Here is a 15,911-nt window from a genome sequence, read left to right on the forward strand (position 1 = left end):
CTGTCCCATTAGCTATCTATCTAGATAGATAGACACTACCATAAAAGAAGATGGCTGTTCACTGATATAAAGTTTCATTAAATTCCTGCTCACTTAAATCAGTGCAGGAATTCTTATTTTAACATTTGCATTGCACCGTTTTATCGTTCTGCCTGCCACAGCTTAATTTATTCTGACACAAAGGTCTTATAAGCTTTGCCAAAACAATTCACGTTGACTGAAAGCCATGACTCATTTACAAAAAGTGGCTTTTTATAAGCATGATTCGACGGTCAGATAAGAAAGCCTGTAAAGATGCAATGTCTGCAGCTGTAATCCGTACAGGCTTACACCCCCTCTGAGAACACGAGTGGCTTGACGGTGTGAACTGAACAAGGACTGCGCGTGACCAGCATATTGTACAACTCAGCTCATGTCGCAGAGATAGACCTATCATAAATATATGCAGTACGTCTATTCAATATCCATTAATACATGCTATATTAAATACTACAGACATTAAGATGAAACCTTTTAGTTGGTATTTGGCAGCCAGAAAAGGGGTGTGATTTGTAGGGTTGAAAGATGCAACCGCTTCAGTTTTCTTCCTTTCCACTGTTAAAAATGTCTCAAAATATAAACAATTTATGTCAGCATTAGATGGTAGACGTTGTAAATAAAGAGAATAACCCTGTTCATCCGGTTATCTCAAAATTATTTCCCAGACTGTGTGCAGGCTACTTAACTTGAATAAATCCTCAAGATTTGTTTCTGTGATGTATGGAATGAGAAACATTTCAGGGTTTTACGGATGTTTGTAAACATCAGAGGATCTATGCTAAATGTGCTTTTTTCATGTGCAGGGTCAGTAGTGTGGAAACCCTCCAGTTAGTCAGACATAAACCAGTGGCAAAAGATAAAAGGTTAATAGAGATAAGATACAAAGTTAATAGAGATATCAAAGAGCGATAAATTGTTAAATAGCAATTGGCCCTTACAGCAATAGACTTCTGGTAATATTGCCCTTACTTACTTGGTACTAGTGAGATAGTGCTAAGAGTCAATCATACAGAGTTATCCTGTAGAGCCAACGAAGGCCTCCTGGCACATTCCTTATGTTCTCTCTAAACGTTTTTACGAAGCCTAAAGATAGATGGCGAAGTTTTCTTCTGGGTCTTTTTATTAAGTCGTATTAATATATATATATATATATATATACCGTGTATATATATGGCTTTCATATATTTGGTTCAACTGATTTTTTATATTCTATATTCAAGAGAAAAGGGAAGACTATTAAGCAGAGTCGATCTTTCCTTTTTTCACTTACTTCAAGCTATCGGCAAGCCTGAATTTCAACTATTAGGACAGACTCAGAGCCTGCTAAATGTTTTACTTTAAACATATGGAAATCGTGAGGCATTGCGAGTGCGGCTCATTAAAAAGGTATGCCATTGCATTATAGAACTCTCCAAGTCTAATACGTCCAAATTTTCTGTAAGTTAACGAGTGTTTATTTTGGGAGAGACCTTGCTTGACAGAGCACTAATTAATTTATTCAATAGATGGGCTGTTTTGGAAAACGTCTATTCAGATCATGAATGCAAAGTACGACGCTTCCGATAGGTCTATTTCAGTGATTTAGAGACTGAAGTAAGCAACCGTTTCTAACAGTTCTAGCGCCCCCTGGTGGAGCAGTGAATATTAAATGTTCACAAATGTTTACAGAAGAAGCCATTGGGATATATCAAACAAAAAACATGTTTACGTTGAAACAACTTCACAATTTTCATATTTTCCATCACGCTAGAAGTATGTGAAATTGAAACAATTAATCTGTGACACTTTGGAAATCTATGAGGCTTAAGATGAACTAGCAACTTTTGCCAAAATTCAAGGTTTAGCAAGAAAAATAGAATGCACTCAAAGGATGGGATTTTTGTCTCCGACAACCCAACTGAAGTGTGTTTAATGTGTAACAATTCAAATGTGAAGTTTAGTATCGTTTTATGGTCGCATGCAAACTACTTAATCCATAAAAACATCTCAAGAAAGCCCCCTTAAAGCGGGGTTTGGTCAAGGATGCGAAATAAGAGAGGTCAGTCCAAAATGTTTTTATTTCTGTAAAGGGGGGTCAGTCGGGGGAGTTGAGAAACATGGTGTGCTACTAAATGATATATTCAAATGTACATGGCATTTAAGGGAATTAACAGTTAACACTCCAATATTCCACACACAAAAATAAGTCCATCATTCCAAGATGTAGTTTTTCTTTTTTTTTTCTTCTCCCAAACAGAGATGGATTAACAGTTTTACATAATATTTCGAAAGTAAAAAAATATGTATCAACACAATATAAACCCTTAGGATGTTTTGGACAGAGAAGCCGCTGACTTGCAGAATGTCAATCAGTGTGGAGTTAGACACACGAAAGAGAAAGAGAGAGAGAGAGAGAGAGAGAGAGAGAGAGAGAGAGAGAGAGAGAGAGAGAGAGAGAGAGAGAGAGAGAGAGAGAGAGAGACGAATGAGAAACAAAATACACACGGGGTCAATGACTAAGACATTCCACCATGTTCGGCAAAACCTTCCGGGGGAAAGCCGCCTCTTACCATGGAACCCTCGACTCGGGAGCGTTTGCATTGATTACGTCCTTGTGTTAACTGAACTAACTCACTAGGGAAGCGGAGGAGACGGCCGTCTGTCGACTGGTGTACCTCGGGGCGGGGCCGGCTACAAACAAACAGTGCATATGTGTTAAGTTGCCTTTATGTAAAAGGAAAATAGAAAAACTAAAAAATAAATTATGTTTGCTGGGAAAACAAAAAACAACTACATCGGCGGAACGAGTAGAGGGAGGGAGCGGGGTTGGGGGGGTACAGAGAAGGTGGAAGCCGGGTATGGTCGTCGCGGGAGACGGCGTTCCGGCTGGTCGCCCGCTGTACAGATGGGGCTCCTCCGGGAGCGTTGCGGCGGGTCGCGGCTGTGCGACCCAGAGTAAAAAGGTCCCCCGAAAGTAGAAACTGCAGTCTTAACATGTGCCGCGTGTGTGTGTGTGTGTGTGTGTGTGTGTGTGTGTGTGTGTGTGTGTGTGTGTGTGTGTGTGTGTGTGTGTGTGTGTGTGTGTGTGTGTGTGTGTGTGTGTGTGTGTGTGTGTGTGTGTGTGTGTCGTGTTTTCTAAAATGTAGAGGAGAACACCCTTACGCTCATCAATATGATGAGCAGACAAGTCCCAAACCAAAGCCTTGAAGTCTTTTGTATTTTTTTTCGCTATCGAAAGGAAGAAAAAAATATATATAATACTCGAAAAAACAAAAATAGAAACACAAAACAGGTGGGTGGGGGGGGGAGAGGGGCAACGAGTCCAGATATTAAAGTTGAATGCAGAGAAGATGAACTGCAGTCGGGAAAAGGGGGGTGGTGGGAGGTGTCCGGGCCTAAGGAGTAGGAGGAGGAGGAAGAGGCAGGGGGGTCGGGAGAGCGGGTGGGTGGGGGTGACAAAGTGGGTCAATGGGTGGGGTGGGTGTAATTCCTGGAGCTAGACTTCTAAATATCCAGAGGAACTGGTGTGGAGGACCCATGTTGGTCAACGGGTGTCCATGGAGAGATGCCTACAGCAAAATGCCTCCAACAGCAGCAGCATCCTAGGAGGCCGTCCCAAGAGGGAGGGGGGGGGGGTGTGACGCTATGTGCCTCCCGCCGCCTGGTTCTCTCCTCCCTCTGAGTTACCTGGAGAGAGAGGGACAGAGAACGAGAGACACAGACAGACAGACAAGACAGAGCGAGACAGAGCGAGATAGTGACAGAGCAAGATAGAGAGAGACAGGAACACAATGGACAACAAAATGAAGGGAATTGCAGAGAGAATTTCCTGCATAGTATATATGCAGTATTTTATACACCATTTATCTTTTAAAAAAGGTCCCATGACATGCCACCAGGTGTGAGTGTGATTAGCCGTTACAAGCTGTTTTGACATCACAAGTTGGCGTGTCCACCTAGATGTGTGACGGATAGATGAGCAACGTTGCTACAGTCCACTGGGTAGGCTGGTAGACTGATCGATCAAGCATACATCTAGGTGGACATGCCCACTTGGGATGCCATATGAGCCCGATTTTCAAAACGGCTTACACCAGGTGTAATCACACTCACACCTGGTGGCATGTCATGGGAACTTTAAAGTCAGCAGCCTCAATGGTAAGTGACAAGAATAAACGTTTCTGAAAAGAATTGTCCAATGTGGTATTTTGGCCAGCAGAGTGTGCTGTTGCTTTGCACATCATAATCAAAGCTTCTCACAGTTCAGTTGGGGTGAGAAAGAGCTAAAGACACAGCCGTAGTCGGGTGTTGGTCAACATCATAGCATTTGAAGCACACACACACACACACACACAAAACCTAACATGGGTTGTCAACAGTTTCGCAATATCCTCTTTTCAGATTAAGGGTTATCTCCAAACATCTAAAAGATAATACAGATTTGAACATCGTTTCCGTTAACAATTACAGATATATAAAAAATAACTACACTGATGAATGCAAGTATTGCTTCCCCAATGCTATTGCTTTTGCATTATGTGTATTGTCAGGTTGACAAGCCTTAGTAAAAAATAAATAAATTAAAGCCAGAAAACTCTAAACCTAGTGGAAGAAATCTATAATACCGTCTCATAGTGGGTGCCTGTGTAGAATGTCAATTTGCATACAAACTAAAAAACAATGGTGAACCTGTCTCACCAATCAGACCGTCTCCCTGAGAAGTTCTGCTAGAACAAAGGACTGCTGGGTCCAAGTTCAGTAGAACCGCAGGTCCAACCTGGAGCCAATGTTTACGTATGGGTGTACCATATGGGAATACATACGATTACAACACGATCACAACTAGGGATGTAACGGTATGAAAATTTAACCTCACGGTTATTGTGACCAAAATTATCCCGGTTTTCGGTATTATCGCGGTATTTTTAAAAGTGTGTTCAATATGTTCAGAAAGCACTGATATGCCTACAGAAACTGAAATAGTTAAGTGTTTATTATATTTATTTATATATTATATTATCAAAAGTGCAACTTTTAACATCAAAGGAACAAGGGTTCAGCATGTAAACAGCTTATTTATCAGGAACATTTACAGTAGTGCAGGTTTAATCCAAACATTCAAGACATAAAGAACAATATGTAAACAATTACTCGCTCTCCGTCTCCCGCCGACACTTCCTCCGCAGATCGCCGTGACAGCGACCTCATAATGTTCACTTTACATGCACATTCTTGCCTTTGACCTCAATGAATTTTAAGTAGTGCTTACATCTCCACCTTGAAAATACCAACTTTTCATCGGATTGCTCCGGACTCGCCATTTCTACTGCTTCATCGAATCTGTTTGGTGTTTGTGTGTGCGTGTGTGTGTGGCACGCGTATCCTGGCTTGTGTGTAAAAACACTGGCTCCGATTGGCTACCATGAAACATGACTCTGCCTTAGCCAATCATAATCGCTAACCCACCCGGTCTCCGTCCTCACTAGCCGTTTGTGTGTGCAGCCAGGGGTGCGTTCGGATTACGCAGTTTATTCAATAAATTAATGGTAACGCATTTAACTGTCAGTAACAGTAACAGCGTTGTATGACGAATTAATTAGTTAGATTACCCGTTACCGGCGTTATTCCAAACACTGCTCTGATGAAGCGCTGGGAAGGATTTAAGCACACGGTTTCCACACCGCGGGCGTGGTTATCCACCGCGATAATAATTTTATTTGAAATGAAAACGGTAATTGTTATTGACAACATTTTTATCGCGGTTTACCGTTACACCGGTAACCGTTACATCCCTAATCACAACACACAACTCGACATCAAATCGAATATTTACAGAATTGACACACATATCTCGTAGACACTTAGAAATCACAGCTTGAACTGTGACCTCCCTGCTGCTCCCCTGTCCCTACAAACAAGGGCCCCACTAGGACACACGCATCCAAGCAACTCACCTGTGGCAGAGTTGGCCACCTGGTCCTCGTCACTGTCTTCCTCGTTGGACTGGGACACCTCGGCCTCTGGGATGGCCGTCGCCGGGGCTTCGGGCTCCTGGTCGGCCCGGCTCTTGAGGGCCAGGATGCGGTGGTGCAGCGCGGCGGCCAGCTGCCCCGTGTCCTTAGAGCTGGCCTGGTGGTCGCAGAACGCATGGGTACGGGTGAGAGGACATACGTACAGGTGTGTATGGGATGATTACGTCTTCCCCCCCCCCCCCCCCCCACGTCGCCTGGGGTCTCCTCGGCCCCATGTCGGCGAGACACCGTCACCACTCTAGTCTATGGTTTTAATATTTTCTGATTCATTTTACCCGGCGATATCCTTCTTTAAAGATTGACCGAAAATGAAACCTTTACAAACCTTTTTTGAAAACATCTGAATTGCTATGGGGAAACTTGCAGTGAGGAAACCTCAAATTTCCCTGTGTGACGGGGTGACAGCTATAGTGTCCTATAGTCATGTGATGTGGGCCGCTCACATCAGAAGGAGCAGTCATCACGTAGAGCGTGATGACTGGTAACCGCAAGGTTGCTAGTTTGATTCCCGGCTCCTACTAGCTGAGGGTTGAGGTGTCCCTGAGCAAGACACCTAACCCTAACTGCTCCTCGACGAGCGGGCTGTCACCTTGCATGGTTGACTCCGCCGTCGGTGTGAGAATATGTGCATGAATGGGTGAAAGTCAGGCAATATTGTAAAGCGCTTTGGATAAAAGAGCTATATAAATGCAGTCCATTTATGATGTGTCGGCGTGGTAGTTACCGTTATTAGGAAGACCTTGACCCCCTGGTCCTCTGTGTCCATGGCAGTGATCCGCACGCTCTTCTCGCTGGCCTTGTCCACCTGCATCTGGGGCCACAGCTTGGTGTTGAGGATCAACCGTAAGCTGCCCTGGGTCCTCATCACTGGGGGGGGCACAACATGCACACATTAGGTCTTCACCCGTTGGATTTAGTCCAGTCCGAGCTCATCTCATTTTGAGCTAGGTTACTGTAGCTGAAATGACTAAGATGGCCGCAGAATCAGCAGAATGGCTGCAGCCCTATTTGCATTGGATTAGCATGTCCTAGAAGCCTAGACGTTATTTAGAGTCAAGGATAAACAACAAGAGTAATTTGCTTGCAGCTATGGATCATTTCCCTGGGAAACGACTTAAAGGGTAAAGGTCAAACCTTCCCTTTTTTGGGTTCATATGAAAATAGCTTGAATGTAGGCTCCCACACGATTTGCATCCAACTTAAAGTAGAAGAAAGAAGAAGTAGTAGCTGGGGAAACACCCTTCTCTACAGGGAAAGAAAGGCCCTGAGTGGCAGAAAATATGACATATATAAAATATGATGAGTTTCACTTCAAAAATTGACCTACATGACAAACTGCCATGGGATTACGTCCCTAGGCAGACCTAGTCCAGCCCCACATTGCTGCTTGAGATGCAAACGTGTCAGGCATGCCCGTCTTACCACGATTACCCTCTGAACCAGGGCCCAGGCTCAACTCTGGCCGCACATCCTTACCTAGGCGGGACTGTAGCGAGCCGTCGTCCGTGGACGCCATGTCATTGAGCCGCAGCAGGCCCCGCCCCCGCTCGATCCAGGACTGGGCCGTCTTCTCAAACACAAACAACTTGCATTGGATCTGAACAGGGCCGAGAAGGGGCAGACGGTGGGAGGGTGAGCCAGAGAGTTAATGACCGACTGTTTGATCTGCTCACACCGTGATCAGTCCAGGAGAAAGAGAGGCCAGACGGCCGTACGCTCACCTGGAGAACGTTGCTCTCCGCCTCCTCGCCGGTCTTCACGTCTACTTTCTCTAAGATGCACTTCTTGGCTGTTGCTTTGGTGTAGGCTGCTGCAGACTCCTCCAAAGACTCTGTAATCAGCCCGTCCCCCGAAAGAGGATTAAACCACTAAACCATCTTGTGTGCATTTCATCCACCAGCGATAGAATCCCTTACACAAGACTTCTCTTTAAACATGCATCCATGGGTGGAGGTCAACTTGTGCTCAGGCTCATGGTTGCTACGCTCACTATCAATCAAATTGAAGTAGTCTTTGTCCCACAACATAGGTACTTGGGGAAAGAAATACATCACATCCATTCAAAGTGAACGACGACCACCACTCTTACAATGAAACAACCAAAACATGAGTTTACCCTTCTCTGGGGTTGCGACCTCCTGTGGAACGGGTTCTGACGCTGGGGGACCCAAAGTTGCATTGTTCTCCTCTGTGGCCGACGCCCCCTTGGGTGGACTCTGAAACATGTACATTCGGCTATTGAGTAGACTATGCTTTTATCCGAAACAATATGCAAGTGACACACACACACAGTTTGGCTGGACCCATTGAACTCTATTGGCTGCAACTTTGTACAAACATGTACTTCACATAAAAAACAACCCATCCTTGCCTTAGTCACTACAGCTGGGCTGTACGCGTCCACAGCATATCAATATTTGTTGTGAGACTAAATCTTTGGGGGGGGTTGAAGCTGAGGTTCAGCGTCTCAAAATAACTTCCCTTTCCTAGTCTTATCGGCTTAACATTAAAATAGATAAAAACAAACAAACTGCCGTTCAAGCACAAATCCCTTTGTTGAAAATAAAAGCAAACCATCAGGAACACCTTGAACCCCATGCCCTGTCACACGCTCAAAAGAAACAATATCAGTATTACAGCACCGCTCGTTCCACCTAGCAACATCGGGAGGAACTTAAGCCTGTGCTGGGTTCATCCATACTTTCCAGAGAGAATGGATAAAGTCCAACAAGAGGGCTCATCGTTCGTCACTAATGATCCCAAATACAATCTGCTCTCAAAACAAGAAGTGCCGAAGCTCACCAGCACGCGTTCCGACATGTTCTGTCCGAAGACGAACTTCGCCCCGGAGTCTGCGTTGTTTGTAGCATTTTTTGAGCTGCGGGAAAAACCAGAGCAAAACAAAACGTTGGGTTTGAACGTTTAAACCCCAACTGAAAGGTTGGGGAGCGGAGGACACCGAGACTGATCAGGGAAGAGGAGTCACTCTAGAGCATCCGACATTACCTTGGGGTAGAGATGTACTGTAGGAAATAATTAGTGCCCTCTGACTCCTGTGGCGAGGACTTGTTGTCTTCCGTACTGTTCTCCTCCAACTGGGGAGTAAAGACACGTTAAGAGTGCACCTCTTACCTATCCAATGGAACCCATACCCCAATAGATAAATAAATACTGGAGACATTCATTTGAACTCAAACCCTGTATAAACAGCATGCAAGCTAGTGTAAACAGCCCAGTAAAAGGATGTGAAATGAGGAGACCTTTGCTCTGTCCTTGATATTCTGACCGAAAACGAAAGACGACGCGACGTCCGTGTCGTTCTTCTCGCCTCTGTTTCCTTCTTTGTCAGGGCTCACTGCGTCATCGTCGTGTTCGTGTTTCTGTAAAAGAAGGAAGTATCCGGAGCACATCAGGCTGACGTCCCAATCACGGTTACAAGGTGGTGCGTCGCAGGCACCTCTTGCAGTCGATCCTTTAACCACTTCCCTTCAAAAAAAACACCATCCTGTGTGTTGTGTTGTGTTGGGCTGGGTTAATGAGCCGGTGAATTTGTAGCATTTCAAAGGGCTATCCCATGTTGGGCCTCAGAATGCTGGAACCCTAACCTAATTTTCATATTTCTGGCTCGACACTGGGAGCGGCCCAAGATCACAGTGGGTGTTTCGCTGGGCGGCGCTGCTAAAAACAGATCGCAGGGTTAAATTAAGGAGTGGGCTGCTGCTGCTGCTGCTGCTGCTGCTGCTGCTCACCGGCGACTTGGCCGGGCTGGTGGCATGCTCTGTGTTGTTGAGGAAGAGGGATGGTGTCTCGGCCGCCTCGTCTGAAGATTTCTTCACGCCATTGGTCCCACAGCTGGAGTCTGCAGGTGGACAGACAGGAAATATAACATGATCAGAGACTCTGACATGTATATTGAGACTGGGAGGCAACTGAAAGAAATCAGTTCATCGATTTAAGTTTAGGACAGGGAATTGGTAACGGAGAAGAATCAAAGATCACATCCTAACAAACTTCAGTTACATTGGATTCATGTGATTTCAATGACTAGGATAGACAGATAAACAAAATCTTGAGTTGGGCATAGTTGATTTTACCCAAACCCTGACAGATAACATGAATATATTCATTCTTAGCAAAACAATTCACTGCCCATACGCAAATTTAAATCTGCAACATTAGTTATAGTAAACTGCACAGTTATGTTCTTCAGCAGAAATTTAAAGAATGCACTGTGAAGCTGGAAGCCAATGTTCCAATAATGAAATACTATTATTCTAAGGCAGCCTCAACAACCAGGGAAAGACAATATTGCCATATTCCACAATAAATATATATATTTTTAAAATCCTGGATAATGTGTAGTCAAGGAGACAGATACCTTTTCAATTGGAAGAGCCATACCAAATTAAACTATTTGAACCAATTACTTGCTACTTATTCCTGAAAGAACCAAAGAACAGTTTTGCATAATTATCACCCTTTTTCTCACTACATTTTAAAGGGAAGATATTCATTTCATGCAAATTAGATGTCAGCGTTTGAGCTGGAAAAAAATTATGCTTTGTCATATTCCCCTTTCTGACATTTCATTATCTACTGATGTAGATCATGGTAAATATATATATAATTTGATCTGGAAATTACCCTAGCTTTGTGACTTTTCCCATGGAAATGTAGCATTGCATCCCGGATAATACAGTATATTTTCAGCATGGCTGATCAGCCAAATGCAATCACTGAAAGAGCCACAGGTCAAAAAAGGTCTGAAAGAGCACCCATGGTCTAGTCTCACATCACACCATACAGCAGATCAGCCTAAAGCCACTCACTGGTCTCCATGTGGGTTTTGGCGGGCGGGGCTTGGAGCACCGCAGGGCGGAGCACACTTCGCTGCAGCTCCTTGGGCTTCTGACTGGGGAGGCCTGGAACACCGCAACACACAAATACATCAGCGTACTATACTGCATTCACTGGGTTTACTGTGGATGGTGTGTATACTGCGATACTGCACAGGCATCATTCAAAACAGATCTTATCCATTGTGTTATTCTGTAGACCTGTTGATTCGGGTCAACTGAGAGAACATGGAGTAAAACATATTGTAGAAGTGTACTGGTCTCCAAGACCAGATAATTAACAGATGCATCAAATAACAGTCTGCTTTGAAATAACTGGTAATAAACAAATGTAATAATATGGACAATATTCTTTTTCTTTGGCACAGTGTGGTAGCAATGCATTGCATACCCTGAGCTAGTTTTTTCTCCTGATGAAAATGCATTTCTAATAACCTTCATGCCTAATGATGGGCTTTGAAGGTTAATTATCTCAACATTACTCAACATTGTAATTTATTCTGCAATACTGATAGTCCAACAGCAATAACGTCAACACATTCCTCTTGGTAGAACCCATCAGAACAAAGAGACGCCTGCGACCGGTGAGTGACTTACCTGAACTGGGTGCCTGTCCATGTATGAGAGTCGGCGGCTTCAAACGGAATCCCACAGGCTTTTCCTCTGGACAGACGAAACACAACCGCCAGCAGACATTAAACACACCCAGCAACGGAAAAGAAAGAAAAAGCCTAGCTAGGGAGGCTGCAACCAACTGAAATAAATAAAACAAATAAAAGAAAGAATAGAGCCCCTCAATCTGCCTTTGCACCTTGGTAACCAGGAGACACATAACCACGACAACCCCCCCCACCCCCTCCCATTGAACCCTCCAGAGGGGCTGCCGCTTGGTCCAGACCCAGTGCTTGGGTAACGGGGATTTCTGAACCACTGGGACCACAAGCTTAATCTCATTAGTCTACCTGGGAAGCCTCAGTCTACTTAAGGGCTGTATCACCGAATTCCACATGTAATGGAAGTCAACGAAAGCTCCTCATTCCCTCTGATGGCACTCCAGCAAATCATTGAGATTTAGAGTGTTTTTGCTTTGGGCAACACACACACACACCTCAGAACCCACACCATGCTATAGCAATCTTTAGACAGGACCTCCCAAGGGTAAGCGGGACCCGTGGCCATGACCACCAATGACGGGGAGAGCAAGAGACGGCTGGGCCCCAAGAGGGAGCAACTCACCTGGCTCCGAGTCAGAGTTCCCGGTCGGAGACTGGCAGAAACTCGAGGGCATGAATACATTGTTCTTGGGCGCTGCAAAAAAAAGGAAAAAAAAAAAGGAATTGGCATTACACTCTGCATACAAATCAAAATGAGCATCCTCTTATACAGGAAATGGGGGAGCGGGGGCATAAGACTTACCCGAATGTGAAGGAGGGAACTGCTGTGTTAAAGAGGACGTTCTCTCCCTCTTCACAGGGGGGCAATAGGTTCCTTCGTCTTTGTCGGAATCTGCGTGGGGAAAGGCGACAGACGACAACAGCACGTAAAACGGAGTCGTGATAACACACTCGTGAAAATACACTCAGGACCTTAAAATGGAATGAGGAATGTTGACTGAGAGAATGATTATCATCTGAGATTTACCCTCGCCATCTTCCGCACTCGATCCGTCCGCTGACCGCTGTGAGGAGAGGAAACAATATGTCAGTTAAATATTTTAAAAGAAACGGAATAGTGGAGCAGATTGATGAGGATGCAGAAACAGGATAGTCCAATTACGAGTTCAATTATGAACTGAACAATTTGGCTTTTGACTGGCTTTTTTGGGTTCTCACGCTTTTTAGCTCATAATTCTTTCGTCATAGTACTTTCCATAACCATTTTATGCTCACAGAGGTTCCTGCTTCCCTGTACAAACTATCATTAGCAGCAACCCTAATCTGTATTGAATGAGCAGCATGATAGAAACCTTTTATATAATCAATGACAACTGTGAAATTACTTCAGTGAGGCGTAGTATAACCCATGACATACAAGTGGCCAATGTCAAGAAGTCAGTCAGTAACTGCCAGGCCTGATAGTTAACACCTTTTGATTGACGTTGCTACTATTGGCAAAATAAAGATTAAGATGAACGCTTACAAACGTGTTCAATGGAAAGTTACATTTCATTCAGTGATGATATTTCATTAGAACAGTCACTTTCATCTCACACAAGTACATCTTTGACAACTGTGCCACTTTTAGTTGGTACATAGCCCGCACAAACATAAAATGTTTTTGCGTGACTTTCATACATTTTCCATGACGTGTTCTAGCTTTTTCCAGGATATGTGATAAATTTGAACATTTTCCATGACTGGAAAACAACTTTATAAAATCAGGGTTTTGCAGGACGCGTGGTAACCCTGCACCGAACTAAATATTTTTAGTGTCATCTACAGCAGACATGGTTTGATAAATACATTTATCGATTTATAAGTGTTTATAAGTGTTTTAAGGGGCTGGATTAACCCAGCCCCAAATGCATAGGCTATTCATTTTTGCTATGCCATCTTTCATGTGCATGTGACCAACATGATAGTATAGTGGTCAGTATCCCCACCTGTCACACGGGAGGCTGGGGTGCAAAGCATTGAAAGTGAGTTGGGCACAACATTGGGGTTTCATTTGTGTGGTGGCATGAGATGCCATGCAGCAGCATAGGTCATGTAGTCACAATGCTAGGGAAGCATGTGCAATATTAAATGGTATTTTTGAAATACCATTGTAGATCAGTATTTCTTATTTTCACAATTGAATGACAGACCATTGATTTGAAGTCAACACATTCAGTTATAAATAAATAATACATTACATTCCAAAAGGAAAATAAAACATGTATTTTTCTTGAGGCACCAACCCATATCTTAGTATATCTTACCTTCAGTGCTTTATCTTTTTGGAAGACAAACACAGGAGGCGCTATGGCTGGCTTTTCTGTCAAGAGAGGATGTAGGCTGGTCATATTGTGTGCAAGTTAAGCAAAACAAAGTCTGTACACACATACTGATTAAAACTTGTGTTCTAACACAATCAATAACATCAATAACAAAGTGCAGAACTGTTTACTCCAGAGAAATCTGCAAAGAACCAAACCAACCCATATTGTCAATGGTCAGGGCAAAGCTGGGTGTGCTTGATGAAATAAAGTGTACATAACAACAACTGCAGACGAATATAGAAAGCAGCCGAGTTTCTTCTGTGGGTATCTTTTCAATATTTTCCACAGTACTACAACACTTGTTTGTATGCATCAGTTATCATAAACTATGAGTGTTAGACAAACAAACAAGGTGTTTGTTTTGTTTTGTATAAGAAGTATGGTAAGTGAACTCGCTGTTTAAGTGGATGTGGCCTGTTTAAAAGGGACAGCTGTCACATCTATCATTGTAGCGCTGCATACAGCAATAGTCCGATGGGAAACGACAAGCATAGCGACGGACGTGAATACTACTTTCAATGGCACTCCCAACGATGGATTAGACGTTTGAAGGGAACAGCAAACCATGTGAACGTGTGACCCATATTTAGCCCACTTGGGATCTTTCGGCCCATTTACCCCCCTTCGACCAGTCCCCTAATTTACGGGACAGACGTCAAATGACGTTCACGTCTATAAAACAGCAAATAAGAGTCTCCTTCGCCTGATGTCCCATTTTATACTAGCTGATCCATACCAGCAAATAGTCTCCACCACCGGCATATACGGAGCGCAGCTTAACAGCTAAGCTAGGCTAACTTGCTAATGCGCTCACTGATAAGTAGCTAGCTGGCTAATACGCCTGACAATGAGTCATCTGGCATGACTTGCAATGACACCAATCACTTGGTTCCACTCTGAAACTATTCACCATCCAACGTGTCTCTCTTCAGATTATTACATGGACGTAAAGGGAAAGCCAGAGCCTTGGGTTGCAAGACTTGACATCTCTGGGCTCTCCTCAACGCTGTGCCCGCGTAAATGGACCTCAGACAACCCACCACTGGGACCTGCCTGGATTCAATCCATTACGAAACTATAATTTAACACTCTCCGCCATTGCCTGCGGGACCGACTATTGTGTGTGCACACATGTCGCCCATTGTGTATCTCCGATTCTGGGGTGATCCTGAACTTTGAACCAAACAGCGAACCCATACACTCGTCCGTCCACTCGAGGGCGTTCTGGGGGAACACAGTCATCTCCAGGTGGTAGCCGACGCCGAAGCGAAAGCTAACGTTAGCTCACTTACGTTGATATCTTTCAATTTGCGAAAGACCTGAAAACGTCTCAGGGCTCTGGATGACCCAGTGAACTAGAATAGTTTGTTAGGTTATCAAAGACGGAACCGGCGCATATCTCGCCTATAGCCCGAGTCTTTGTTTTGTTTTCTCACACCGCCACTACTCACCTTCGTTTGCCAAGTCCGCCATTTTGCTTCTACGCTCACACCCACAACCCACCGCGAAGATAATACGAGCTGAAGACTGGGATATGACCAGAACCGAGCGGTCTGCCGGTGTGGTCCACCACTGTACACATCGTGGTGCTGTACATATGGCATCTCGATGGCCACAATCGATTAGCAATAACGCTCTTTCGGATTTATTCGAATTTCTTTACAAAAAAAACAACATATTACATCTATTGTGGCGTCTCCGCGTTGCAGCCTAATCATAGGGGCCTACTTTGTTTTGTTGAATTGTATCAAAACTTGGTCACACAAATTTCAGACTACTGCAACTAGAACATGCTGCATTGTTCATGACCGATTTCCAGGCGTATGTGTTTCCAATGAGGTTCAAATGATTTATTGATGGTAAACCACTGACGATTATGTAAAATCATGCGACGGGTCTCATGAATGAACGTCCGCGTGCATGTCGATGCTAGTAAAAAGCCCCCCCCCCTGAAGACGGGGCCCATTCTGGGCGATTAGTTAGGGTCCAATATTTTCTCACCATGTTCACTATCTTCAGTGACTT

At 44.1% G+C, this 15,911-nt stretch overlaps 1 protein-coding gene across 2 annotated transcripts; it reads right to left on the minus strand.

Moving 5' to 3' along the window:
- Positions 1–2,688: 2,688 nt before the first annotated feature.
- ranbp3b (RAN binding protein 3b) lies at positions 2,689–15,364 on the minus strand (the record flags this gene model as incomplete). 2 transcript variants are annotated; one of them, XM_084481528.1, is made up of 17 exons in its annotated part: positions 2,689–3,705; positions 5,973–6,147; positions 6,775–6,917; positions 7,527–7,647; positions 7,772–7,881; positions 8,167–8,266; positions 8,853–8,928; positions 9,057–9,145; positions 9,311–9,430; positions 9,800–9,909; positions 10,880–10,972; positions 11,504–11,569; positions 12,143–12,214; positions 12,323–12,412; positions 12,548–12,584; positions 13,827–13,882; positions 15,338–15,364. In XM_084481528.1, the coding sequence occupies 17 exons, from the start codon at positions 15,357–15,359 to the stop codon at positions 3,662–3,664; spliced, it is 1,524 nt and encodes a 507-aa protein (XP_084337654.1). In that variant the 3' UTR covers positions 2,689–3,661. The 2 variants fall into 2 exon arrangements, with proteins under 2 accessions (XP_084337654.1, XP_084337653.1); XM_084481527.1 differs by lacking the exon at positions 15,338–15,364 and having other exon boundaries at positions 13,827–13,910.
- Positions 15,365–15,911: the final 547 nt, after the last annotated feature.

Source organism: Micromesistius poutassou (assembly GCF_964030765.1).
Source record: "Micromesistius poutassou genome assembly, chromosome: 16".
NCBI lineage: Eukaryota > Metazoa > Chordata > Actinopteri > Gadiformes > Gadidae > Micromesistius > Micromesistius poutassou.